Source organism: Pelodiscus sinensis, chromosome 12 (genome assembly GCF_052426305.1).
Source record: "Pelodiscus sinensis isolate ZL-2025 chromosome 12, ASM5242630v1, whole genome shotgun sequence".
Lineage (NCBI taxonomy): Eukaryota > Metazoa > Chordata > Testudines > Trionychidae > Pelodiscus > Pelodiscus sinensis.
Genome location: NC_143063.1, coordinates 23095530 through 23123026, shown reverse-complemented (window position 1 = coordinate 23123026; position 27497 = coordinate 23095530). Strand labels below are relative to the sequence as shown.

Genomic DNA, 27497 nt, shown 5'->3' with positions numbered 1-27497 from the left:
ACAGAGCTCTTTGGGTCTGTTTCAAATCCCATTAATGGAAAGATTTTCATGGCCTTCAGTGGCCTTTTGACCTGACCCGGTATTGCCATAGCTGAAGCCTTGTCTGCTGGACAGAAACTAAATTTTGGATAGAGTTCTTGATTTCAACCTGAGTTGCCCCCTACTTTATCTTCTTGCAAAGTGGAATCCAGATATAAGATATGGGTAGAAAGAATAAATGTCAAATCAATAAAGGAAAGAGAAAACTCTCAAGAAGTTTTGTTTCTTGCTCCCTTATCTTTTATCAAAACCAAATCCCAGTCACTTGTTTTCTTCTGTTCCTTTCTCTTTGTCCCTTTTTTAAAATTGTTTTATTGTTTTCTATCTTTAGGATCCTGTCCAGAGTCAGACAATAGAAAACATGCAAAACATTTTGCAGCTAAAACCTGCTGTTCTATATTATAGGCTACACCTCCCTAAACCGGGGCTCTCTGGTCCGGCAACATCCGTGCTCTGGCAGGGCCACAGATGTTCCTAGGCCAGAGAGGCCCCAGTGGCCAGGAATCAGGCAGCAAGAGGGCTGGCTGCTGCAAATCCTTGGGAGCCTAGCAGGGCTAACAGCAGCCTGGCAGGGAAGCTGGGGCTGTGCAAGCAGGGGAGAGCAGCAGCCCGGGGTTGAGTAGCAGCCCAGCAGGGAAGACGGGGTCATGCAGCAGCCTGGCAGGGGGGGCTGCATGAACTAGGAAGCCAGGGCCACGCAGCAGCCTGTCAGGGGACCAGAGCCACGCCTGGTAGGGGAGCCGGAGCCAGTGCCACAACAGTGCAGCAGGGGGACCGGACTGCGCCAGCTTGGGGAAATGGCAGCCAAGCAGAGGAGCTGAGCTGAGGCTACACAGCAGCTCACTGAGTTGGGACCATCGGTAGGCAGCTGGAGCTGTTAGCAGGGTGACCAGCCAGAGCCAAAAGCAGAGCTAGCAGCAGATGAGAATGTTTGCAGCAAGGGACCTCCCCTGGTCCAGCAAATTCTCTTATTCGGGAATGGTCAGGTCCCCAGGGTTCTGGACCAGGGAGGTCCATCCGGTATATTTAGTGTACCTGGGAAGTTTCAAATCATGACTCTCAATAAAGAACAGCACATTAGAAATAATCTTACAATAATTATACCAAAACTGAAATAATCATACCTTCTTGCATTTGGCTCTGAACTATCTAGATATGATAATGGAGGCAAGGTGTCCACATTGATATTGTGTTTATATCCTTTAATCATTAAAGGTGAAAGCCAAGAATATGTAGCAAATGAGAACAGTCCTGCATCATCTATTGGGTTAGGAGAAGTTCTAAGAGGAAAATAAAAGCTACTCATTCAGTATTCAAGTTAATTTCACAGTTGTTTTATTGACCTTACAAATGTTAACTATAGAAAATTATGTTTTCTGAGACATTAAGAAACCTTTTGATACTGTTAGGCAGAGATCATCATGCATCCCTTAGTGGAGTGATAACTAGTATGAGTACACCACCTATTAATTAATGATAGGGTAAGGTCACACTGAGGGAGTGAGAATCAATCTGTAGCTTCCAAAACACGCTGTGTGCTCAGCTTCTGAGCTAAAAATCAGCTTCATTATGTGAAGTCAACTGGCATTTGCTGCATTTAATCAGTATCCTCCTGAGATAATGCTACAGGGTGTATATAGAGCATCAGAGAAGTCACTCATGACAGCTTTCAACAATACTGAAATGTCAGATTCTGTCAGGTTAACTCATCTCAGATTACTCCTAAAAAATTTCTTGGCAGTGTATTATCCCAGTTAACCAACTAAATATAAGTAAGACATAGTTAGTAGTTCATAAAGACATAGTTAATGCAATTTCAACTACTTGAATACATTTGAAGTAAAAGCTAGAATAATAGTTGGGGAAGTGGGAGGAGCCAGGGCTTCCTGAAAAATAAATTTTAATCTCCATTAGCCCTCAGACTGTGATTTTATTTCTGTAGATTTTCTTTCTACAAGTTATACTAGAAGATTTACCCACCATTGGTTGGGTCCTTAACTCAATTAATTTTGGGGTTTGGGAAAATAAAATGAAAATGTACAAGCTTCGTTTGAATCATTGCTCTGGGGTGTGGCTGGTGGTCCTAGGTCTTACTGTTTAGTTGTTGAAAAAGCAGACAGACAGACAGACTCACAGACAAACTCCCAAATATATAGTAGATTTAAATTATAAATAAAAGTGACTTGCTTTGCTTTGAAGCGGATAGGAATCATGGTTTTTAAACTAGGTTCATATTTGTGGCGAAAGGTCCTTTCATCACCTCGTATATCTAGATCAGGTAGCAGATAAGGTGCTGAAGAAATCATTGTGTCGGTTTGCAGGTACCAAGGTTCCGTGTGCTCTGTCAGATTCCTCTTTGAAGGTAAGATTTTAAAAAAGAGCATATGAGAATTAATTATGTTTATTTAAGTAACATTTCCAAATATGTGGTAAATCCCATAACCATTTTCAAACCACTACAATATCTCATCATTGGCGACACGACGACATGGCGACATCCATGGTTATTTATTTGATTCCCTTGCAAACGTATATAAATACACTCCCTCCCTGACTATTCATAATGCTCACATCACCAAGGTAACTCAGTAACCAACACTAGTCAAACCTAGAAGCTGTCCAAAGCCTTTTGCTTTTGCCTTCTGATGTACAGAGAAACCCCCATTAAATGACAATACACTGAACATCTGCAGCTCAGCATCTCTCAAAATCAGGTCATTTATTTTTGGCAGCTACTAAGGATATAGGTGCTCTCAATTTAAGGTACCTATGCTTGAAAATGTAGGCTTAAGAGTTTAATTAAGTTTATGGTTAACATCTCTAACACCGTTGCCTCAGTGACCTCCCTTCACAATGTAGCCTCTTATCCAAACCCCACTGAAGTAAAAAGGTTTTTTTCCCCCTATATTAAGGACACTAGGATTGAGCTCTGGGTCTGTCTTTGTATGTTATATTGCCTAATCTTTTTTTATCATTTTTGTAGCTTCTGGAGTCTCTCTTCAGTCTTTTTTAGTAAAGAGTTTCAAACTGTAAATACTCTGAGTCTGAATATTTTAAAGCTACTTTAAGAGTTGAAGTGAGCATATACCCCAGAATAGCTTTGCTTTTTTATCTCCACCCGTAGAATCTGCAAATTAGTGCTGGATTTTTGAGCCTATTCCTCTCTCTGTATTTAAGATGTCTACTCTGCTGCGTCCAGGGAACATGTCTGCACTTCTGAAATGTTTAGCAGAAGAGCAAACGTGCTTTTTCAGCATCCCTGTAAAACTCATTTTATGAGGAAGAAGGGATGTTCTGAAAAAGGGGTTTTCCCCCAACATTTGGCCCAATGTCAGAAAAGCCTCTTCAGAAAAAAAGAAATGGAAAAAGCTATTTCACAATTTGTAAAGCTTTTTCCAGAACAACACTGCAGTGTAGACATAGCCTTAATCATCAAACTCCATTTTGTCTTTCTTAATGCTATTATTTTCTGCCCTCTGCCCATGCTCACATAATGCACTTTTCAAACTAAACTCATTCCCATTAATTTCTGTCCAGGTCTCTACTTCTCTCTGGATCATTCTGTAATTCTTTCTAAGGGCATGTTTCCAGATTCTCCTCCAGAATGTTTGTGATATCTGCATATTTGATCAACTTAAAATTCATTTATTCCAATTTTTTAATAAAATATTAGACAAACATAGATCCAATGTTGATGTTATTGGAATCAGACACCCATCTGATATTTTGCCTTCTTGTAAGGAAAACAAACCATTTGATAGTACATTATTAAAAACTAAAAACATCCTGGGCAGAAAGATTTATCTTAGCAGGAGCCAGATTCTGGTTTCCCTCATTCCATTTTTATACCAGTCTTACCCTGTTGTCTTCATTGGAGTTAGTCTCTATTTATACCTGTGAAACTGGCATCAGCCATTTCTAGAACATGTATAAATGCTGAGAGATGGAAACAGGCATCCTGCTCATTACCATTGTTTCTTCTGTTATTTTTTTAAACCTGTTTGTGCCATTTAATTTATTTGCATGGTCCCCATGGTCCTGCATATAACAGACATGGACACTTTGATTAGAGTATTTTAATTTAAAACAATGTTTTAGCACAGTTCACCTGAAAGGTGATAAGTGCTAGCACAGTTTTTTGGTCATTATAATAGAATCGCTTTTGTAAACATTTCTGTCTCCCTTGTTAAAGGCAATAAACTGCATCTGAAACCCCATAACCATTAGGTTTCCCAGAAAGCAGATTAGACCTTGTAGGACTATATTAACAAAGTGCTTGACACAATACACTGTGCACTGAACACATAACCAAGACAAACATGTTCTTTGGCAAATGGGGATGGAAATGTACAAATAGGACATTTTCTAGCAATGATCTAAAATGCTGAAAAGCGTACATCTTTAGGGGGAAATGGGGGGGAAACTGATTACCATCTGCAGCACTGTTTAGAGATTCAAACCCTGTTACTTTTTATTTCTTGTTACGTTTTGTTCCCATAAATGCACAGAGGGAAACTGGGCAAAATAACTCCCATTATTTGCAATTTTAAAAAATAAACTTACTGCAATTATGTCAACTGAAGATAATGATACTCCGCCCAATACAGCTATTCTGATATACTCAATTGATTTAATAATAAAATTGTGACTGCTGAGAAATCAAGTTGTCATACTTTATCTGAATTTTTAAATGGTGGTCTTTGTAATTCATCTGCAAAACCCATGTCTTGTCAATTCCCTTTAGTCAAATCTCTAAAGGATTCATTTTACTATTTCTTTCTCAGTTTTGTCTTTTATTTTATGTAGATACTAGAAGGCTTACCCGGAATTACTTGGATGCTTTAGGGCAGGGAGCTGGCAGTGGGGTAGGGAGAAGAGCAGGAGTTAGGACAGTGCCTTGGGAGTGTGTGTGCAGGGAGGGGGAAGACTGCAGGCAGCTGGAATAATGGGAGGTGCAAGAGTCATTGAGGAGGGGCTCAGGGCAGGGGACTGTGGATGTGGGGTGTGCAAGAGTGAGCGTTAATCTTTATCAGCCATGGGAAAATGATTTATGGCATCTACCCTACAAAAGTTTGTTTGTGTGTGTCTGTATAAACACATACACAATGAATGTTTGTGTGCATCACACATACATTTTAATAGTATAGGATAAGTTGTGAACTACTACAAAAACTTCTAAGTCATCACAAAGTTTCCTTTACTTCATTTATATACTTTAAAGAAGTCAGCATGGAGTAGCAATGTGGTTGCAATTTATGCCTGGCACTGGTTTCTGCTACAGAGATTTCAGACATGGAGGTCATTGGGTACCTGATCTGAATTTTAACAAGAAGGAAATTGGTTCTGGGATCTATGATTTCCTGAGACATGCTCAGAGAACACGCAATTATGATTACTTAATGGCTTCAAGCTAGTAGAGATGGAACATTTTCAGTGCAGTATTTGACAGCATCCTGCCCTCCCAAAAAACCCCAATAATGAAATGGTAATTTGGGTTAATATCTCCATCCAGTCTGTAACATAACCAAAACCCAGTAGTGCTGTATAGTGATATAGCACACGTCCCGCCCACTCACTGTTCAGAGGCAGTAATAGCAAAAAACGTGGTCAATATTAAAAGAATAATTTGCCCAACTCTAAGACAAATGGATTAGGATTATTATTTTATTTAGTCTTTTTGTAGCCCAAGGTCCAGTGTGTTTCAGCAGCAGCCCTGGGAACTACATGTTGTGGACTACAAACTGCGGCATGTTGGGAAAACTTTGTGGTTCCTGCCAGGATGTGCCCTCTGCCCCCAGCAGGGTCTCAGCAAGGACTGTGCTAGAAGCAGCACACAGGCTGCATGCTGAGAGAAGGGGCTGCTGAACTGTTTTCCTCTTCTATGTTTTTTACAGAATAAAGCCTGTTCCTGGTGATTTGTCGGAGTGGGTCTGGTCTGAGGTGCACTCACACATACACAATGCAGAGCACACCAAGCAGCCTCAGGCCTAGCCCCCTCCACAGTGGTGTAAGAAGTCACAAGCTTCCCCTATGATGAATAACCTCACACTGGGCTAGCCAACAGGTGGGGTTACATTTTAAAAAAACAAACAAACTGAATGCTCTGAGTTAGTGTTCTGTACAACAAGTTACATAAGGGTCTCATTAACCAGCAGCAGAGTAATTAAGGGTCATGTATCACATTGGGAAACTTCACTGAACTGTCCCATAGGAAAATTCAAGAGATAGTGCTGGTGCTAGTACTAATTTGTATATTTAATAACCCAAAGGAGAGGGTGGATAGTACATAAATTATAGGTGATGATACAACATGAAGGGGAGAGGCAAATAATGCAACACAAAGCAAAGATATAACTTGAGTTAAAAATGTTACTGAAGTGGGCAGAAATTAATGAGATTTGGTTCAATGAAGATGAATGCTAAAATGAAAATCCTGACAAGTGTTAAATATCTTTGAGTATTGTGGGCCACAGTGGAAATTGCAGGTGTTTAGCAAAGGAACAACACCTTTTAGGATTTGGCCACTTTTATTTAAAAAAAAAATAAAAACCTAAGTATAAAATGCCTGTGCAGCAATGAATATGGAAGAATGCTAGTTAGACAACATACTTAAGACAAATATTTGGGCAAAGTAATAGCCAGTAAATTGAATGTTACTCTACAGTGAAATACAATTGCAGAGAAAACACAGCCTGTGTCAGAGGAGGTATTTCATATGAGATGACGCAGATGCAGCAGTACTACATAATATCTTTTACAGAGCCATCTGGCCCGGATCCCCTTCTTTACTTTAGGCTCTTTAACTGTTTGAATCTGTGAATCAGAATAGGTTGAACACTATTGGCTTCTGTTTAGACCCTCTTTATTCTGTAGCCCCAGTCTTTTTCCTAAACTTCACATCTAAGGGAAAACATTTTTAAATAAGTTGTTACATTTTTCAAAGTAAAGAGAACAAAGAACTCTGTGTCCAGTGCAACAACCTCCCCTTTCCCTCTAGCTAGCTACCCCCCAGCTTTGCCACACTTTCCTTTATAGCACTATAGTTATCTCTACTTGTTCCATATAGCCTCTCGAGACCTCGAACCCTGAGCATCCACAACTCCAGCTGATGTCAGTGGGAAAGGCAAGTGCTCAGAAAACTAAGAATTAAGGTCAAGTTGGGCATCTAGGAATGGCACTTATCTGTCTCCTGGGGCTCTTTCCTGTTCCTTCCCTTCTGATTTTGTGTCTCGAATCTCTTCTTTATATTTTCTCTGTTACACTATTTTTCCTTCAGCTCATTTTCACCCTCACTTGTTTCTCTCTACATTTAAGGAAATCTTGTCTCTGTCATTACTATTACACAGACCTCTCTCACTCTCCAACTGCCCAGTCCAACTGACGCTTGCAGCCTTCAGGGAACTTTCTGGTGCCAAGGTTCCTTCCCCCGTTCTGTGAGGGAAACTCCACTCCAAACATTCTGCCTGAAGCGAAAGCTAGAAGGTGTCCAGTGAGAATGTTTAAACTTTTCATGCATAAAGAGCAAATTAACTCCACTATAGACCTGCTTTGGGTAGACCAGCAACAAAGCTCCTCACTGCAGTATCCTTTTGGGGACTGTGGTGTTGGGGCTAGCCACACCTATATGGAATCCTGTTTCAGAGCCACCACACGGAAAGGTATTTCTTTTATAGGCCTCCTGTGAGATTTGATAGCATGGGGATTCAGTCCTACTCTGAGGAGTGGGGCGGGGGGGGGGGGGGTGGGCATCAGGGGAGACATCCTGCCCCCTTGGTGTCCTTTTGTTGCCAGCCATGAGGACAAGAAGCAGTCTATAAGGGAAGTAAACTGTAGAATGAGCTAGTTTCATAGTACAGGTTGTACCTCCCTTAGCCGGCAGGGGGTGGGAGGGACGCGGAGACTCAGCCAGGAGCTAGGGGGCAGGGAGTGGAGGGGCAAGCAGCGTATCAGGGAGCTCTGGCAGGGAGTGGAGTCCCAGCATCAGCCACGGAGCTCCCGTCCCAGCCACAGAGCTCCAGCAGTCAGGCCTGGCCAAAGAGTTTGCGGGGCCCACGACGGCGTGCTGTGCTTGGCTGCATCATGAAAGTGGGTGGCTCCGAGCCAGGTAGGTGGGCACCGGGCAGCGTGGGGCCCTGAAGGAATGGGGCCCAAGGCAACTGTCTTGCTCGCCTTGCCCTAAGGTCGGGCTTGCCAGCAGTGGCAGCACTCTGGCCCCGGCTGTGGAGCTCTATCCACAGTCACGAAGCTCTATCCACAGTCATGAAGTCACAGTGGCAGCGCCAACCCCAGCAGAAGCAATGTCTGGGCAGGCAGCAGCAGGGCTAGACTGGAGCCATAGCTGGGGACAGCAGGACAGCATGGGCCATTTGGGAGGAACCTCCCCTGGTCTGGCAAATTCCCTTGTTTGAACCAGTGAGGTACCAAGGGTGCCGGTGAAGGGAGGTCCAACCTGTATAATATTAAGCATGTTTAAGTGCACCCATCCTGTATTCCTTACCAAGGCAATCCAGAGCTTTGCCTGAATGTGAGGTGCAAGATTAGGCCCTAAGATTATCTTCCATCCCCGCCTATAACCTTTCTTAAAAGTCTTAAACTGGAACTATTTTAGACCATTAATATTCCATATTTACTTTGTAGATAAGCAAATCTTCAGATGATCTACATAAAAGAGAAGAGATCCTGCCAACGTAAAGTGGCACCGAAAGCTCCTTTTGTAATTTCTTCAGATTTGGTGAGAGGATAATAGAATTTTAGGCCACTATACATGGCTATGATGTAGTTTAACTCAAGAAATTGTTACTTACATATGTCAGGCCAGTAACTCCATTACTTTCTATATTCTTCTCCTTGGTTGAATTATTGTTGGAAGCATACAGATATTTACTCTTCTTAGTTGGCATTTTGTGTAACCACCTGAACTCTTTCTTTTCTAAAATGGAGAAAAAAATAAAACAAACATTACAAAACTACCCCAAAGATAAGTGAGCCTGGAGCCTTTTCTATTACCACAACTTTCTTCTTCAGTTAAACTGTGCATGGGCCACAGCAGCATGCAGTGATTATCTGCTGTGATCAAAGGAAACTCCTGGCCCCAAGTTTTGCATCTGGTCAGGTTGCTCTTTCTCTTGTGCTGCCAATTCTCACTCTCGTCTTTTCACAATGGCCCCTCTTTCATATTTGACTGGAGAGATTAAAATCTGAAGTTCATTAGCAAATATTCCTAGAATATTGCACAATGCAATTACTGTGAAAGAATCCCCCCATTACACACACACACACACACACACACACACACACTTACTGTGAAAGAATCCCCCCATTACTCGCTCTCTCTCTCTCTCTCTCTCTCTCTCTCTTTCTCTCTCTCTCACACACACACACACACACACACACACACCAGAAAATCTCTGTAAAGTTTTAAAAACTTTTTTTTTTTGTCAAGAATGGATTGCCAGCAATTCTTGGCAGGCATTGCATGTACTGAGCTTATACAACCTACTGGCAGTATTTCAATCAAGCCAGAGATATCAAAACACAGAGATCTTTTGGGTGAAGACAGAGGAATGATTGTGGGCATTTAACACAGAGGCTGCATGTGAAAAGCAGCTTTTGAGATTTCCAGTGCAATCTTCTAGAATGAGAGACACTTCATCCCCTTCCCCGAACATTGTCACCCTCCCAGAGCCAGCATCCATCCCCCTCTTACATCTGCACCCCCTTCGAAATTCCAGACCCCAACCCTAGCCCAGTAACAGTGAGTGAGGGTGGGGGAAAGTGAGCGACTGAGGGTATGTCTACACTGCAAAGTTAATTCAAACTAACAGACGTTAGTTCGAATTAACTTTGATAGGCGCTACACATACAAACCGCTAGTTCGAACTTAATTCGAACTAGCAGAGCGCTTAATTCGAACTAGGTAAACCTCATTCTACGAAGACTAACGCCTAGTTCGAATTAGCTAGTTCGAATTAAGGGCTGTGTAGCCACTTAATTCGAACTAGTGGGAGGCTAGCCCTCCACAGCTTTCCCTGGTGGCCACTCTGGGCACCACCAGGGAAACTCGTCTGCCCCCATCCCAGCCCCGGAGCCCTTAAAGGGGCACAGGCTGGCTACGGTGCCCGTGCCAGGTGCAAGCCTGCTAGCACCCAGCCAGCAGACCCTGCACCTGGCACGGCACGAACCAGCTACCCGCTGCCACCCAGCCCTCCGCCTCTTCCTGGGACCAGGCTGGCGGCTCCCGGGAACCTGCCCAGGTCCGCAGGAGGCGGGCGCCAGCCTGGTCTAGTGCGGAGATCGTGGACCTCATCCATGACCTCTGCACTAGGCACACGAAAGTGGCCAGCTAGGGCAGGATAGCTGCCAGCCTGGCCACCCGGGAGCAGGTTTGCATGAAAATCAAGGTGGTCCACTGAGACCCCCGACCCTGAGCTTAGAATGTCCATACTGGGTCAGACCAAAGGTCCATCTAGCCCAGTAGCCTATCTGCCGACAGTGGCCAACACTAGGGACCCTGGAGGAGATGGACTGAAACAATGAACAAGCCATTTGTCTCGTGCCATCCATCTCCAGCCTTCCACAAACAGAGGTTAGGGACACCATTTCTACACCCTGGCTAATACCACTCCATGGACCCAACCTCCATGACTTTATCTCACTTCTCTTTAAACTCTGTTTCAGTTCTAGCCTTCACAGCCTCCTGCAGCAAGGTATTCCACAGGTTGACTATTTGCTTTGTGAAGAAGAACTTTCTGTTATTAGTTTGAAGCCTGCTACCCATTCATTTCATTTGGTGTCCTTTAGTCCTTCTATTATGGGAACTAATGAAGAACTTTTCTTGATGCACCCTCTCCACACCACTCATGCTTTTATAGACCTCTATCATATCCCCCCTCAGTCTCCTCTTTTTTAAGCTGAGAAGTCCCAGTCTCTTTAGCCTCTCTTCATATGGGACCTGTTCCAAACCTCTGATCATTTTAGTTGCCCTCCCCTCTCCCACCTCCTTTTCCCAGTTTCTCCGAGTTTTGTTCAATAAAGAGAGTTTCTATTTTTGAACACACGTGTCCTTTATTTTGTACATCAGGAAGGGGGGCTAGGGAGGGGTAAGTGGAAGGAGGTGAGGGAAGAATGGGGTACGAGCCCCTGATGGGGAGGACTGGGGTGTTTCTGTGGGCTTCTCGGGGTGGAAGCTCTCCTGAAGCCCCTTGATTGACCCCTCCCTCTGGATGGCAGCCTGTGGCAAGTGCAGCCAGGCTGATGGCCGAGTGCTGTGATGTGCCGAGTGTGGGCACTCAGGGCACTCCAAGCCAGGACTGCTTTGCAAGCGGGGAACCCCTGAGAACTGTCTGTCCGGGGTTGGGGTCAGGTCCCTTTAAGCACAGCCCTCAGCTAGCCTGAGACAGCAGCTCCACGCTCTAAGTCCTAACCTGATGCCCTGCCGGCACTGCTTCCGGCCATCCTTAACCTCGGTTTAGGGTCCACTCAATGTGGACATGTTAGTTTGAATTAGCAAAATGCTAATTTGATCCAGTTTTTAGGTCTAGATGCACTAATTCGAATTAGCTTAGTTCGAATTAACTAATTCGAATTAAGTTAGTTCGAATTAGTGCTGTGGTGTAGACATACCCTGAGAGAGGGGGGATGGAGTGAGTGGGATGGAGTTTGGGGGAAGGGCTGGGGCTTCAGAGAAGGGGCAAGCTAGATTGTGAGTTGCCCTTATACTTCAGAAAGTGATCTTGGGCATGACAGATTGGAAACCACTGCTTTACATGGACAAGCACAGCCATGTGATCAGTTGTCTACAATGCCCTGTATAACTACATAGTTTCATCACTTGTGCGTAATGAGGTTATTCTGAATTCATGACAATCAATGCTTTATATCACATACTACCTCACCTTGCTTTGGGCATTCTCTGTGGGCCAGATAATCTGCTGACTAAAGTGGTGATTAAAGCTTTGTTAAATTCAAGGGCACAGCTCACACACATATGATTGAAGAATATGTTTAAGTGTTTCCTGGTTTAGGGACTAGGTACTAGCCTGGACTGAGGAGGGAGGCTTCTTAACTAATATCCTGGATAAGTGAAGAATGTTAAGACTAGCCACCCCACACTGTGGACACATCCAAGGCTGAGGAAGCTATCCAGCTGCAGAGGACTGCTGGTATACCACTGGGGGAGGAAAACTGTCGCAGGGAGAACACTGGCAGCTGGTTACTTCTGGCAGCATACAGTCCTCTACCCATAATCCCAACCCACCCACTATGGTGCTGGAAAACCATTACGCTGCTCTGGCAACAAGAGGATGCCTTGAATTTGCATCCCAGCAGATGTGCTGCCTGCCAGGAGCCTGTATCTGAGATATTACAGACGGATCTGGCCCTCTGACTATTACTCATCCTATTCATCCATGTGAGTACAAAGGATACTGCAAGGTATTACCCTTGTCAGATCAGCAGTGACTACTCTGGGAGTATGAGAGAAAGAGTTTGGGGTACCGGTGGTATTCTTTTCAATCCTTCTGGTCAAGGGCCCAGGCAGAGACAGATGCATTCTGGAGGTGAATGCCTCACTGCAAAGATGTTGCCAGGAGGGCTTTGGCTTCTTAACCATGGGACACCGTTCTAGAAGGAAGGATAGCTAACCTGAGATACGGGGTCCATCTATCAAAGAAAGAGAAGAGCACTGAACACAAACTGGCTAACCTAGTGAGGATGGCGTCAAACCAGGTGACCAAAGCCCAAAGGTAGGTCAAAACATGAAGACCTGGTAGAAAGGTTAGAAATTGGGGGAAGCGTGAGCTGTAATAGCAGGGATAAAGAAGGGACAAAACAGAACTATAGTGGAAATCAAATCAGTATCTTAGATGTCTGGATAATAACGTGAGACCTATGGGGAATAAGGAGAAAAATACTTGTAATGCTAGTAAATAAACAGAACTGTGACATAATTGGCATCACAGAGAGTTTGGTGGGATAATACGCTTGCCTGAAATATTGGTAGAGAAGGGTACAGTTCGCTCAGGAAGGATAGGCTGAGGCAAAAGGGAGGAGCTGTTGCCTGATATATTTAAAAATGTGTATACTTGGACTGAAGATGAGATGGAAATAGGACACATATTGGTTGAAAGTCACTGGGAAAGGATAAATGGGGTAAAAAACAAGCATGATGTCATGGTAGGATATACTACAAACCACCTGAGCAGAGTAGATGAGGCTTTTTTTAAAACAACTATCAAAATAATCCAAAGCACAGGACTTAGTGATGGGGGACTTCAACTACCTAGATATTTGTTAGGAAAATTACACAGCAAGGCACAAATTATCCAACAAGTTTTTGGAATGTAATGAGGAAGATTTTTTTACAGAAGTTTGAGAAAGCTACTAAAAGAGAGGCTGTTTTAGATTTGATTTTGACAAATAGGGAGAAACTGTTTGAGAATTTAAAACTGAAAGGCAGCTTCAGTGAAAGTGATTGTGAAATGATAGAGTTCTTGATTCTAAGGAATGGTAGGAGGGAGAAGAGCAAAATAAAGACAATGTGTTTCAAGAAGGCACATTTTAGCAAATTCATAAAGTTGGTAGCTAAGATCCCATGAGAAGTAAGTCTGAAGAAAAACAATCAAAGCAGTTGTCAAATTTTCAAAGAGACTTTATTAAGGGCACAAGAGCAAACTATTCCACTGCTATTTCCTGTAGGAAAGACAGGAAGTAAACCAGTGTGGCTTAATCAGGAAATCTTGAATATCAAAGAGGAGTCCTACAAAAAGTGGAAAAGATGTCAAAATACAAAGGATGAATATAAACAAATTACACAAGTATGTAGTGGCAAAATGAGAATGGGCAGGGTACAAAGTAATCTAGAAACATAAAGGATAACAACAAAACATTCTACAGATACATTAGAAGAAAGAGGAAAAACCAAGGATAGGGTAGGCCTATTTTTCAGTGAAGAAGGAAAAGGAATAAACATAAAAATTGGAAATGGCAGAGGTGCTTAATGACACCTTTGTTGAGGTTTTCACCAAGAAGGTTTGTGACAACTGGATACCTAACATGGTGAATGCCAGTGAAAATGGGGTAGGTTCAGATGCTAAAATAAGGAAAGACAAGTTAAAATTACTTGGATAGGATACAGAGGGGTAACTGAGTTAGTCTGTAACAGGAAAAACTTAAAAATCAACAAATACCCTTACATGAACTACTTCAAGACAGACCCAAAAGAGAAAACAACAGAATGCCATTTATCACCCCCAGACCACAAATTAAACTGCTCCAATCCATAATCCATAAGCTATAACCTATCTTGGAAAATGACCCCTCGCTCTCAGAGGCCTTGGGGGAAAGGCCTATTCTCGCTTACAGACAACCCCTCAACCTGAAACAAATTCTGTCTGGTAACCATGCATCACAGCTACATCATAAGCATCTAGGAACCCCACCCTGCAATCAGCCCCAGTGCCAATTCTGCCCACATATGTATACGAGCAAATTCATCACTAGACCCAACCACATCAGCCACCAAATCAAAGGCTCATTTAACTGCACATCCAGTATTGTGGTCTATGCCATCAAATGCCAGCAATGCCCCAATGCAATATATATTGGACAAACTGAACAGTAGCTACAGGAAAGAATTAATGGACACAACTCAGACATCTGAAAAGGGAACATACAGAAACCTGTTGGTGAACACTTTAACTTTCCTGGACACTCATTAAGGGATCTCCAAGTTGCTATTTTGGTACAGACCAATTCCACAAGCCAAATACATAGAGAAAGTTTGGAACTCCACCTCATTCACAAGTTTAATTCTTGTGCAAATGGTTTAAATCATGATATTGGATGGCTGGGACATTATCAACCAACCGAACAAGGAAGGTGCCTATGGGTCTTTATGTTTGTGTAGAATCTAGTGTTAATACTCTTCTTTTAAATTGCAAACTAATGGTTCTTATCTGACTCTTTTAACTATCTAGTCTTTATGTGCTAATAGACTATTTGTTGATTTTCAGTTTTTCCTGTTACATACTAGCAAGGCTTTCCCTTTGAAATTTATCTACCCACTGCCACTTTTTCTTCCCCTTCCCCTCCCTCCAATTTTTTCCTTCTTCCCCCCACCCTCTTTCCCTTATTTATTTTTGGCTCTAGACATCCAGTACTCCAGTCATCTGAAGAAGTGGGCTATGCCCATGAAAGTTCACGATACCAGGTACATGTTTTGTTAGTTTTTAACATGCTACCAAATTATTTGTTGTTTTTTAAGTTTTTTCTTGGATAAGTTAGATGTCTTCAAATCACTAGGCATCTAATGAAAAACATCCTAGAATACGCAAGGAGCTCACTGAGAAGATATCTGTGCCTTTAGCTGTTATCTTTGAAAAGTCATAAAAGATAGGAGAGATTCCAGAAGACTGCAAAAGGGTAAATACAGTGCCCATCTACAAAAAGGAAAATAAGGACAACCAAGAAAATTACAGACCAGTCACCTTGACCTCTGTACTTGGTAAGATAATTGAGCAAATAATTAAGGAATCCATCTGCAAACAGCTGGAAGATACTAAGGTGATAAGTCATTTGTCAAGAACAAATTGTGTCAAACCAACCTGACAGATGTCTTTGAAAGGTTAACAAGCCTTGTAAATAGAGGGAAGCAGTAGATGTGGTATATCTAAAGTTTAGTAAGGCTTTAGATACAGTCTTATATAACCTTTTCATTAATAAACTAGGGAAATACAACCTACATGGAGCTATATAAATTGGATGCCTAACCGTTTTCAGAGAGTAACCACGTGATCTTTACAAGAGTTCACAGAGAGTAATTATCAGTGGTTCACAATCATGCTGAAGGGTTCTGCAGGGATCAGATCTGGGTCTGGTTCTGTTCAATAACTTCATTTATTTAAATAGTGGCATAGAGAGTACCCTTATAAAGTTTGCACAGGATACTAAGCTTTGAAGGGTTGCAAATGTCTTGGAGAATAGGATTATAATTCAAAGTGAGGTGAATAAACTGGAGAAGTGGTCTCAGGTAAACAGGATGAAATTCAACAAGGAAAATGCAAAGCACTCTACTTAGAAAAGAACAATTAGTTGCACACATATAAAATGGAAAATGATTTTTTAGGAAGGAGTACACTGGAAAGGAATTTGGGGGTCATAGTGGACCACAAGCTAAATATCAGTCAACAGCGTGACTCTGTTGCAAAAAAAAGCAAACATGAATCTGGAAGGTATTAGAAAGAAGAGTGTTGTAAGCAAAACACAATAAGAATTTTTTTTTGTTCGCTGTGCTGTTCAGGCCTCAGCTTGAGTACAGTGTCCCATTCTGGGCACCACATTTCAAGAAAGATATGGAGAAATTGGAGAAGGTCGAGAGAAGAGCAACAAAAAGGATTAAAGGTCTAGAAAACATGACCTATGAAAAAAGATTGAAATAAATGGGTTTGTTTAGTCTCGAAAAGAAAAGACTAAGAGGGAACATGATAAAAGTTTTTAAGAACCTAAATAGTAGTTACAAGGAGAAGGGACAACAATTAATCTCTTTGACCTCTGATGATAGGACAAGAAGCAGTAAGCTTGAATTGCTACAAGCAAGGTTTAGGTTGCACTCTAGGAAAACCTTCATGTCAGGGTGGTTAAGCATTGAAATAAATTGCCTGTCCATGAAGGTTGTGGGATCTCTATCCCTGAAGCTTTTTAAGAGCAGATTAGACAAACACCTTTCTGGGATGTTCTAAACCATGCTTGGTCCTGCTGTGAGGACAGGTCTCTGATTCTATGACAGATTGAAGTTTTGCAAAGCGTGGGTAGCTGAGTAGGTAGGGGGAAATAGCAGAACGGGATATAGCACCTCCCTGGTCCGGCACCCTTGGGATCTAACCAGTCCCAAGGAAGAGTTTGCTAGACCAGGTGTGGTCAATTCCATCTCTCTGCTGATGGATTCTGGGCTCTCCCACGGTCCATCAGCAGACCCAGATGGGCTCCCCTCCTGGCTGCTGGGCTATTCTCTGCCCCTGGGCCATTGTAGCTCTGCAGCCAACCTGGAGCCATCAGCCTCCCAGCTCCACTCCCTGTCTCTGGGATTCCAGGACACTCTGGTCCGGCAACATCCATGGGCTGGCAGGAGACACCTAATTAAAGCAAGATACGGATTGCCTCCATCAGGAAGAACCTGATTGAGGTAAATGGAAGAGAAAAGCACCTTACCACCTAATATAGGAGAGGAGAACTGAGAGTTACAGTGAGACAGGTATTAAGAGGTTCAGGATATATGTTTATGTTGCATGGGGGGTAGAAAATTCTTCTTCATAGGGAAAAAGAAACAGATTTGCTTTGGATTAAAGAGTCTTTTAAATGCATATTACGATGTGGTGAAGTTTATGAAGCTGTGATATCCTAGAGTATGTCTACACTATAAAGTTAATTCGAACTAACAGACGTTAGTTCGAATTAACTTTGATAGGCGCTACACATGCAAACCGCTAGTTCGAACTTAATTCCAACTAGCGGAGCACTTAATTCGAACTAGGTAAACCTCATTCTACGAGGACTAATGCCTAGTTCGAATTAACTAGTTCAAATTAAGGGCTGTGTAGCCACTTAATTCGAACTAGTGGGAGGCTAGCCCTCCACAGCTTTCCCTGGTGGCCACTCTGGGCACCACCAGGGAAACTCTTCTGCCCCCCTCCTGGCCCTGGAGCCCTTAAAGGGGCACGGGCTGGCTACGGTGCCCGTGCCAGGTGCAAGCCTGCCAGCACCCAGCCAGCAGACCCTGCACCTGGCACGGCTTGAGCCGGCCACCCGCTGCCACCCAGCCCTCCGCCTCTTCCCAGGACCCCAGGTTGGCGGCTCCCAGGAGCCTGCCCGGGACCTCAAGAGGTGGGCATCTGCCTGGGCTAGTGCAGACATCGTGGACCTTGTCCACGACCTCCGCACTAGGCACAGGAAAGTGGCCGGCTAGGGCAGGAGAGCTGCCAGCCTGGCCCCCAGGAGCAGGTTGGCATGAAAATCAAGGTGGTCCACTGAGACCCCCGACCCTGAGCCCTGAGCTTAGAATGGCCGTACTGGGTCAGACCAAAGGTCCATCTAGCCCAGTAGCCTGTCTGCCGACAGCGGCCAACACTAGGTACCCTGGAGGGGATGGACCGAAGACAATGACCAAGCCATTTGTCTCGTGCCATCCATCTCCAGCCTTCCACAAACAGAGGCCAGGGACACCATTTCTACCCCCAGGCTAATACCACTCCATGGACCCAACCTCCATGACTTTATCTCACTTCTCTTTAAACTCTGTTCTAGTTCTAGCCTTTACAGCCTCCTGCAGCAAGGAGTTCCACAGGTTGACTATTTGCTTTGTGAAGAAGAACTTTCTGTTGTTAGTTTGAAGCCTGCTACCCATTCATTTCATTTGGTGTCCTTTAGTCCTTCTATTATGGGAACTAATGAAGAACTTTTCTTGATGCACCCTCTCCACACCACTCATGCTTTTATAGACCTCTATCATATCCCCCCTCAGTCTCCTCTTTTCTAAGCTGAGAAGTCCCAGTCTCTTTAGCCTCTCTTCATATGGGACCTGTTCCAAACCCCTGATCATTTTAGTTATTTTGTACATCAGGAAGGGGGGCTAGGGAGGTGTAAGTGGAAGGAGGTGAGGGAGGAATGGGGTACGAGCCCCCGATGGGGAGGACTGGGCTGGCTCTGCGGGCTCCTCAGGGTGGAAACTCTCCTGAAGCCCCTTGATTGACTCCCCCCCCCCGGATGGCAGCCTGCGGCAAGTGCAGCCGGGCTGATGGCCGAGTGCTGTGATGTGCCGAGTGTGGGCACTCAAGGCACTCCAAGCCAGGACTGCTTTGCAAGCGGGGAACCCCCTCGGCTAGCCTGAGGCAGCAGCTCCACGCTCTAAGTCCTAACCTGATGCCCTGCTGGCACTGCTTCCGGCCATCCTTAACCTCAGTTCAGGGTCCACTCAGTGTGGACATGCTAGTTCGAATTAGCAAAACGCTAATTCGAACTAGTTTTTAAGTCCAGATGCGCTAATTCGAATTAGCTTAGTTCGAATTAACTAATTCGAACTAAGTTAGTTCGAATTAGTGCTGTAGTGTAGACATACCCCTAGGTTGCTCGGACTACCCTATACAGGCTGGAGGTGACTGTTGTGGAAAGGCTCTGCACCCACTAAGGAAAAAATGCACCTGTAGTATAAGGACAACAGCTGCAGAAAGTTCCTGGGACTAGCCAGGGAGTTTTTGTTGCAAAAACTGTAAGAAAAACAGTCTACAGGGAGCCCTGGAGACCAGTTCACTTCATCCAGCATGAAACTTTTTTTCATTATGTGCACTTTTCTCAAAAGGGTATTTCAGCACTGTAAAATCTTGCATCCTAAAGTAAAATGCACACTTGGACAAAAAAAAAATTAAAATAATCCTATCAGCTATAATTATCATTTCAAAAGGCATATTCAGTTAAGTCTACTATAGTCCAGTAATAAATTGTCAGTATCTGATATTATACATTACTACATATAAATATTTTTTTTCTTTTCTCCTCTACTGCTGAGAGGAATTCATTACTCAAAGTAGCAATGGGTACAAAATAGTGAGAGGTTATACTTCAAAAGAAATAAAGCAGAATCATTGCACAGTGTATCATCTGTTTTCATTGATACTTACAGATGTTTCAGGAAATAAAGTATTTTCTTAACTAACAAAGTTAACAGTCATACACTTAAAACAAAGCATAAGTCATTTTTCTTTTTAATCTATGTCTGCATATTAAAACTCAATGGAACATGAATCAGGAAAAATAGAATGATATCATTATATTATTACAGTTAATTTATTGCAGAATAGTCTACATTCATTCTAAGTTTATACACATAAAAAGCGAAGCTAACATTACCATGTGAGTTAGAAGAATTTGACTTGTCCTGTTGAATGAGCTTCTGTGTAATGGACAAAGTTCTTATGGCAAATGTTCTTATGTATGATAGTATTGCTAAAGTTTCTCAGTCTAATCAGTCTAAAGGTTACATTAGACAGTCCTGTGCAATTCCAGACAAAGCATTTTTATAACTAAATGTATCTTTTATAGAAGTCCATTTAAAGCCTGTAAAGATTTCTATAAAACCACAAAAAATGTACTTTCTATTCACCTTACCCATGCAAGGATTTACATTCAAGTCTTGGTTGATTTGTGAATCAGAGGTGATCAAGAATGCTATATATAGTATTAGGAGTAATAAATAAGGGAACTTGTTAGAGGCATGAATCAGAGCAGAGAACTAAGAGTTAGAATTTCTGTATTCTCTTCTTGGTTCTGACCCTTGGGCTATGCCTAGACTGCCGCTTTTGGGGAGGGGGGAGGAAAGGTACACAAATTACGCTTTGCAATTTGTGTACCTTTTTCCGATAGTTATGTCGGAAGAGGCTTTTCCGAAATGTGGCCCATCTACTTTGGACCACATTTTGGAAAAACCTCCTCTTTCGGAAGATCCCTTCTTCCTTGTGGAACAAGGAAGACAGGACTTTCGAAAGAGCGCGTCTACTCTTCTGCAAAAAATGTCAGAAAAGCAGATGCATTCCCTGGACACGGCGGAGTTTTTCTGGGATACTTCCAGTATCCCAGAAAAACTCCATAGTCTAGACATAGCCTCTGTGTTACCTGAGCAAGTCTAAGGCCCAAATTTTCAAAAGTATTTATTGTTTCATAATGTTGGGTGACCAACATGAGATACTCAAGCCCTGCTTTTTTATAGCTGCTGAGCGTGCCTTTTGAAGTAAACAAGACAGCACAGTGGAGTAAAGAAGTTAATTTTTTAAAGGAATTAAATAAATATATCTCTAAGCTGGCTAGTTTCCTGTAGGCTTCGCAGTGGTAGCAAGTGTCAAGGAGAGTGGAGTTTGACTGAGAAAAAGGTATGGCCTTGCTCACCAGCTCAAGAGCATTTTGTGCCGTATTCAGCAGCACATAAAGTAAGTGTGACTACTCAGAGGCTTACGATTAAATATGTAGTTTTAGAACTTTGCTGAACTGGGTCCTAAATCTGGCCAGAACAATTTTAGTTTACATGAGGCCAGCCATGCAATTTGCTTCAGGAAGCTACTGCATTGGTAGAGTGGCCAGCTCCTCAAGAGGCTTAAATGACATGATGGCGAATTTGGAGGAAACAAAAGTGGTGATACTCTCCCAAGTTCCAACAATGGAATAAGCCCCACACATTTGAGTCAATGAGGTGCTATTCAAAGTAGAAATTAGGTATTACTCATGGTAGATTGTGCAGAGATTCAAAATAAGGTATCTATGATATCTCTATATCTGGGCTCCTCAAACTTGGTTCCACTTTACCACACTTTGAATGTACCAATAGACTAGGTTGCACTCCTCAAACTTGGCTTTCCCTGTGGGGTACTTAGATTCGAGGATATGCTGGTTGGGCTTAATTCTTCTGTGGTAGTGCTCAGATCTCTGCTTGGCTCCTTTAACTTGGGAGAAAAGAATAATTGGAGGTATTTCCCAGAAGCTGCCCACACATACTTCATGTTGGCCCTGTCACTATGAGGATATTGTGCTCTTTCCTCTCTTTGCATACATGCTTTCATGAGCAAGTAGCTAACAAATTTCACAGGATCATCAATGAGCACTTGAGTTAATACCTAATTCCAGTAGTTCACACTTCTCAGAGCGTATTGTTTCAGACCATTTCATTAGTTAACCTACAAAAATGTGATCTCAGTGTTTCCTTGCTACTGTGACACTTAAAGACTTCTATAAAAGATTGGGAGCTGAGTTTCTGGAGCACATAATGACTGAGAGAGGCAGTAATACACTTATCACAATGTATTGGCTTAGTCTTAGCCCTGCTTGATAGCAGCAACATCAAAAGATATCAGAATATTTGTCTACACTTGAACTCCCACGAATGCAGCTCAGCTGGTGGTCAGCTGTCATATTTTGCTAACTTTCCCTAGAGTGCACATGACTTGAAAAGCAAAGCCTTTGATTGGGTAGGGACAGATTGTCCTGTCAATTCAGCTTGAGGGAACAGAGTCAGAGGGATCCATGGTGTCTAGGATAATCACTGAAAATGGGATGCCAGTGCAAGCCTGTAACTAAGAGTGAGTCTACACTGCACTGTTTCCCCAGAATAATGGAGATTATTCCAGAAAAATAATCCTAGCATCCACACTGCCATTCCGTTATTTCAACAGAAAGTCAAAATAATGGATGGCTTTTTCAGATGGCGGTAAACCTCATTCCATGAGGAATAAACCTTTTTCTGAAAAAACTTTTTCAGAAAAAAAGTGTGTATGGACATGGAATAGGGAGTTTTGTTGGAAAAAAAGCCTCCAGGAAATAACACAGGTGCTTTGCTGGCCAATCGGTCCACACTCATCTCAACTCTATAGTTCCTGTTCTCCTGCAGCTGTTAACACTGCAGACACAGGGGACAGGGCTTGTGGTAGTTCCTGATGTCTGGGCAGCATGTCGCAGCCACAAGCCCCCCAAGAGCCTCCTGCCCATCCCAGGGAGCATGCACAGGACTCCCAGGAGCCACAAAAGGCATGCACTGTCCTGGTCTGGGGTAGAGATCTTGGCCCTCCTTGAGGTGTGGGGCAACAAGGAGACCCTCCAGGATCCAAATGGCACAACACCAATATCTATGGCCAGATGCTGACAGCCTGGCCACGAAGGGCTATACCAGGAGACTGCAGCAGGTCCGCAGCAAGGTGAAGGAGCTGTGGCAGGTCTATGCCAGGGCAAGGGAGCGCAGCTCACACTCAGGAGCAAGAACCTACTTCTGCCCCTATTTTGATGAACTGCACCAGATCCTGGGGACAGTGTAGCTCCTTCCCCACCCCTTGTACTGGACTCGGGGCTGGAAATATCCGTCATCACCCACCCGTGGGTCCCAGCCCACAAGGAGGAGGAGGAGCAGGAGAAGGAGGAAACGGTGATCACCATCACCTCACTCACTTTGGAGCCGGTACCCCAGGGCTTGGATGTTCTCCAGACATCCTCCGAGGGTGGGGAGGGATCATCAGGTGAGTGCTCTTAGTTTTACATACACACAGGGTGGAGGTGGCGGGCGCTGAGGGGCTGTGGTGTGATTTTCACTCAGCCTGGCCATCGTGCTGCAGTGTGTGCACGTGGATGAATGTGCAGTGCCAGTCTGTACCACGCAGCCCCAGGAGGCAGCGCCGGAGCACCCCAGGCTCCTGCTCACAGGCTCTGGGGAGGGCTCTGGGGAGGGCCAGACACACTTCTAGTCCCCTGGGGGAGACACCCTCCACCAGGAGCTACTGCTGGAAGGAGGCTGGGGACAAGGGCGCATGCACACAGACTCTGGCGTCCCGCATACTGCACATGGACATGCCTGCATGATCAAGGCAGCACCCGCTCCTGGGGACCATGCTGCCAGGTGCAGGTGTGTGTGTGGCCGCAGTGGAAGCCCAGGCAACTTGAGGCCCCTCTCCCAGCCATGGGATCCCAGTGTGACTGGCCATTTCCCTTGCCTGCTTGTCCGTAGGGTGGGGGGTGGCAGGGCAGGGAACATGGTCCCCAGGAACCTCTGGGCCTCTGTGAGGCAGGACCCACTGTCCAGGCCACACATGGCCTTGCTCCTGGGATATCACCTTCCTCAGACCCAAGAACTGTTGCTCTCAGCTCACTGAGGAGGGCAAGGGCTCAGGGACAGTGCTGCAGGGGTGACTGAGCCCCTCTCTTTATTCTCCCCAGCCGGACCAGCTGTGACTATGGGGCGATTGACAGCAGCTGAGCCAGCCGCCCGACCCTGGGGGAGTCGCGTGTCCATCCTCTGGGACATGCAGCAGACGCTGGCAGGCACATATGTGGACTGAGTGGCTGCAACAGGGCCACAACATGTGTGCAATTGTAGGAGATGATGACCTACCCAGCACCAGTCCCAGTCCCTGCTCCAATCCCTGCTCCCCCTCCCATGCCTGACCCTGTTCCCTTTCCCATAGCTGACCCTCCTCCAGACCCCTCTCCTGCCTATGCCCTTATCCTCCCAGGATACCCCCACCCCCGAGGTTGCTGAGGTCCCTGGACACGAGGCGGAAGACGCACCTGAGTCACAGGCTGCTCTCAGTCCCAGCTTTGAGTCTCTCCTCTCCCCTCCAAGTTTCTCAGTTCCCCTCCCCATTTCCAGGTTCTCAGCCCCTTCTCCTCCCCATTTACTTCTATCCCAAATAAATAACCAACCAGTTCTTTTTTTTTTTTTTTAAAATAGCACAACTTGTGGCTACGTCTAGACTGGCATGATTTTCCGGAAATGCTTTTAACATAAAAGTTTTCCTTTAAAAGCATTTTCAGAAAAAAGCGTCTAGATTGGCACAGACGCTTTTCCGCAAAAGCACATTTTGCGGAAAAGCGTCCGTGGCCAAACTAGACGCGCTTTTGTGCAAAAAAGCCCTGATCGCCATTTTCGCGATCGGGGCTTTTTTGCGGAAAACAAATCTCAGCTGTCTACACTGACCCTTTTGCGCAAAAGTTTTGCGCAAAAGAGACTTTTGCCCGAATGGGAGCAGCATAGTATTTCCACAAAAAGCACTGATTTCTTACAGTAGGAAGTCAGTGCTTTTGCGGAAATTCAAGTGGCCAGTGTAGACAGCTGGCAAGTTTTTCTGGAAAAGTGACTAATTTTCCGGAAAAACTGGCCAGTCTAGACACAGCCTGTGTGTTTATTGGGTCTAAAGGGAAGAAAGGTGGAGTGAGGGGTTGCTGGAGGAAAGGCAGAATGGGGCAAGGCACAGGCCCCTCGTGGGGAGAGTTACTGGGGTCCTTGAGAGAAACTCTCCCTCAGGGCCTCTCAGATGTGCACCCCTACCTGATGGGCCTGGCGGATGGCAGCTCTGTGTGGCTGCTCACTGACCCATCCCTCCAAGCATGCCTCTGCCTCCCCAGTGCAGAAGGGAGGCCTCCCACTTCCTCACCATGATGCTGTGGAGAACACAACATGCTGACACTGCCTGGGGGATGTTGTACTCCCCCATTGAGGTGGGTCAGGAGGCACCTGAACCTCACCTTCAAGCATCCAGAGGCTCATTCAGCCTGCATGCAGGCCTCGCCCAGGCAGCCTGGTCTGCTCCAGGTTGCTGGTGTATGGCTTCATAAGCCATGGCATTAGGGTGTAGGCTGCATCTCCCATGATGCATACCCCCTATAAAGGCTCCCCCTCTCCGCCCTCCATCCCCCCGCAGGGCTGTGTGAGGGCCGGGGGAGTATAAGAATTTAAGTTCTGTTTTCTATGCCTCCAATCAATGAGAGACATAAAGAGCTCAAGTTCTAGTTCATACAAGAGTTAAATGGTGACTTGGTTGCACTCCACTAGTAACTCCATGGGGAAGTGATTTCAGATAGTAGAAAGCGCTAATGAGATCCAATGGCTGCAAGCTGAAGCCTGTCAAATCGGACTAGAAATAATGTTTTAGCACTAAGCATAATTAATCCTTATCTAGGGGTACACTAGAGTATCCATCACTTGGGCTGTGTTTCGAAAAAACTTCACTTGTGTCTAGACTACAGCCGCGTTCTTTCGAAATTAAATTGAAGGAACGAGGCTTTTCTTTCGACAGCGGTAAACCTAATTCCACGAGGAAGAACGCCTTTTTTCGAAAGTGCTCTTTCGAAAAAAGGCATTCTTGAATGCAAACAGAGCTTTTTCGAAAGAGAGCATCCAGACTGCCTGGGTGCTTTCTTTTGAAAAAGCGGCTTGGAGCCTTGGAGTCTTTAAGTGGAGATGAGTGTTCCCTGTATGCTGTGCAGTTGGGCAGCAACCAATGAGATATTCGGATGCCTTGCAACCCACCTGATTAGCAGAGTGTCCAGAACTAGCAGCATGGTTTTCTACTGGTAGTGCTCATCTGCATGTGTATTGGTGCATATAACAAAATTTATTCTGCACATGGATGGAAAAAATGAGAGGGACCATTGACCAAGACTGCATAGCTTTAAGAGATATATGATAGAGCTCAAACAGAAGTTACAGGCTTAATGCAGAAATTGCTGTTTTGGTCCGTGTCATACGAGCAATCATATTAGATAATCATAATGGTTCCCTCCGGCCCCATGTTCTATGAAACTATAAAGCTGAATGAGGAAGTCCTTTGATATCTGATATGAGGGAGCTGGTTCTTCACTTAATGAGTGATGTTCTGCCAGCCATGAAAGAAGATTAAGTGCACTCAGACATCTTATTATTTATTGTTGTATTATGAAAGCATCTAGAGGTCCTGCCCACTGCTACACTATGCATTGCAAGGATCGTTATCTAGAAGATAAGGTGATAAGTAACAGTCAGCATGGCTTTTTAAAGAACAAGCATGTCAAACCAACATGATAACATTCTTTATTAGGTAAGAAGCCTAGTGGATAAGGGGGAAGTGTTAGATGTGGTACACTTAGACTTTAGTGAAGCATTTTAATACACTCTTTTATGACTTTCTCATTAATCAACTATGGAAATGTAACCTAGACAGGGCTACTATAAGGTGACTGCATAACTGGTTGGATAACCATTCCCACAGAGGAATTATCAATGGTTCACAGTCATGCTGGAAAAGCATAATGACTGGGGTTCTTCAGGGATGAGTTTTGGCACCAGTTCTGTTCAATATCTTCATCAACAATTTAGATATTAACATAGAGAGTACACTTATAAAGTTTGCAGATGATACCAAGCTGGGAGGAGTTACAAGTGCTTTGGAGGATAGAATTACAATTCAAAATGATCTGGACAAACTGACAAAATGGTCTGAGGTAAATAGGATGAAATTCAACAAGGACAAATACAAAGTATTCCATTTAGGAAGGAACAATCCATTTCCCACATACAGAATGAGAAGTGACTGCCTAGGAAGGAGTACTGCAGAAAAGCATTTAGGGGTCATAGTGGACTACAAGCTAAATATGAGTCAATAGTGTGACACTGTAGCAAACATTCCTACTTCAAGGTTTCTCACAAAAGTTCATCATGCTCCCTGTAGTCCCTCTTCATGCTACTTTCCTTTACCTGACAGAGAGCGTTCTCATCTAGGACTTCCTGCTCAAGTGAGTTCTCCTCTTTTCTCCATGTAGTCCTTTTTGCCCCTTTTATAGCTGGGATCTGATTATAATTAAGAAGATGGCAAGTGGGCTAAATAGTAGGTTTGAAACCCTTCCTTCCTTGTCCAAGGCAAAACTCCACAGCTGGGGCTGGTCCTGATGGCACCTCAGGCAAGAAGTGTCTTTGGTGCCCTTCTTCTCTTTGTTACACTTTTAAATATCTTGTTTTTTCTACAGCACCCTAACTCTGACACCCCAGAAGATCTCCCGGGTCTCCTGCATCTATATCTAAACCTACCCACAACCCAGCTGAGGAAGAGCTATATCCTTAAGAACAAATATCTTACTCAGCCATAGGACTTTCTTGTATGTATTTAAAGATATCCTGTCAGTTTGGC

At 44.1% G+C, this 27497-nt stretch overlaps 1 protein-coding gene across 9 annotated transcripts in view; it reads right to left on the bottom strand.

Moving 5' to 3' along the window:
• Positions 1-20051, bottom strand: part of ABCC12 (ATP binding cassette subfamily C member 12) — a 92140-nt gene extending 72089 nt beyond the window's left edge. For 8 of the 9 annotated variants that reach the window (XR_012906711.2, XR_016350504.1, XM_075940213.2 and 5 more), the window contains exons 1-4: positions 19936-20051; positions 8844-8968; positions 2227-2393; positions 1164-1319 (exon numbers count right to left, since the gene is read on the bottom strand). Coding sequence is in view for 7 of the 9 variants with exons in the window: in XM_075940213.2 (XP_075796328.2) it covers positions 1164-1319; positions 2227-2393; positions 8844-8939 (419 nt within the window). In the remaining 2 variants the exon portion in view is untranslated. Of the gene's footprint in view, positions 1-1163; positions 1320-2226; positions 2394-3897; positions 4055-8843; positions 8969-19935 lie in introns of those variants that run through there. The other variant, XM_089781462.1, reaches the window with a different exon arrangement.
• Between the last annotated feature and the right edge of the window lie 7446 nt (positions 20052-27497).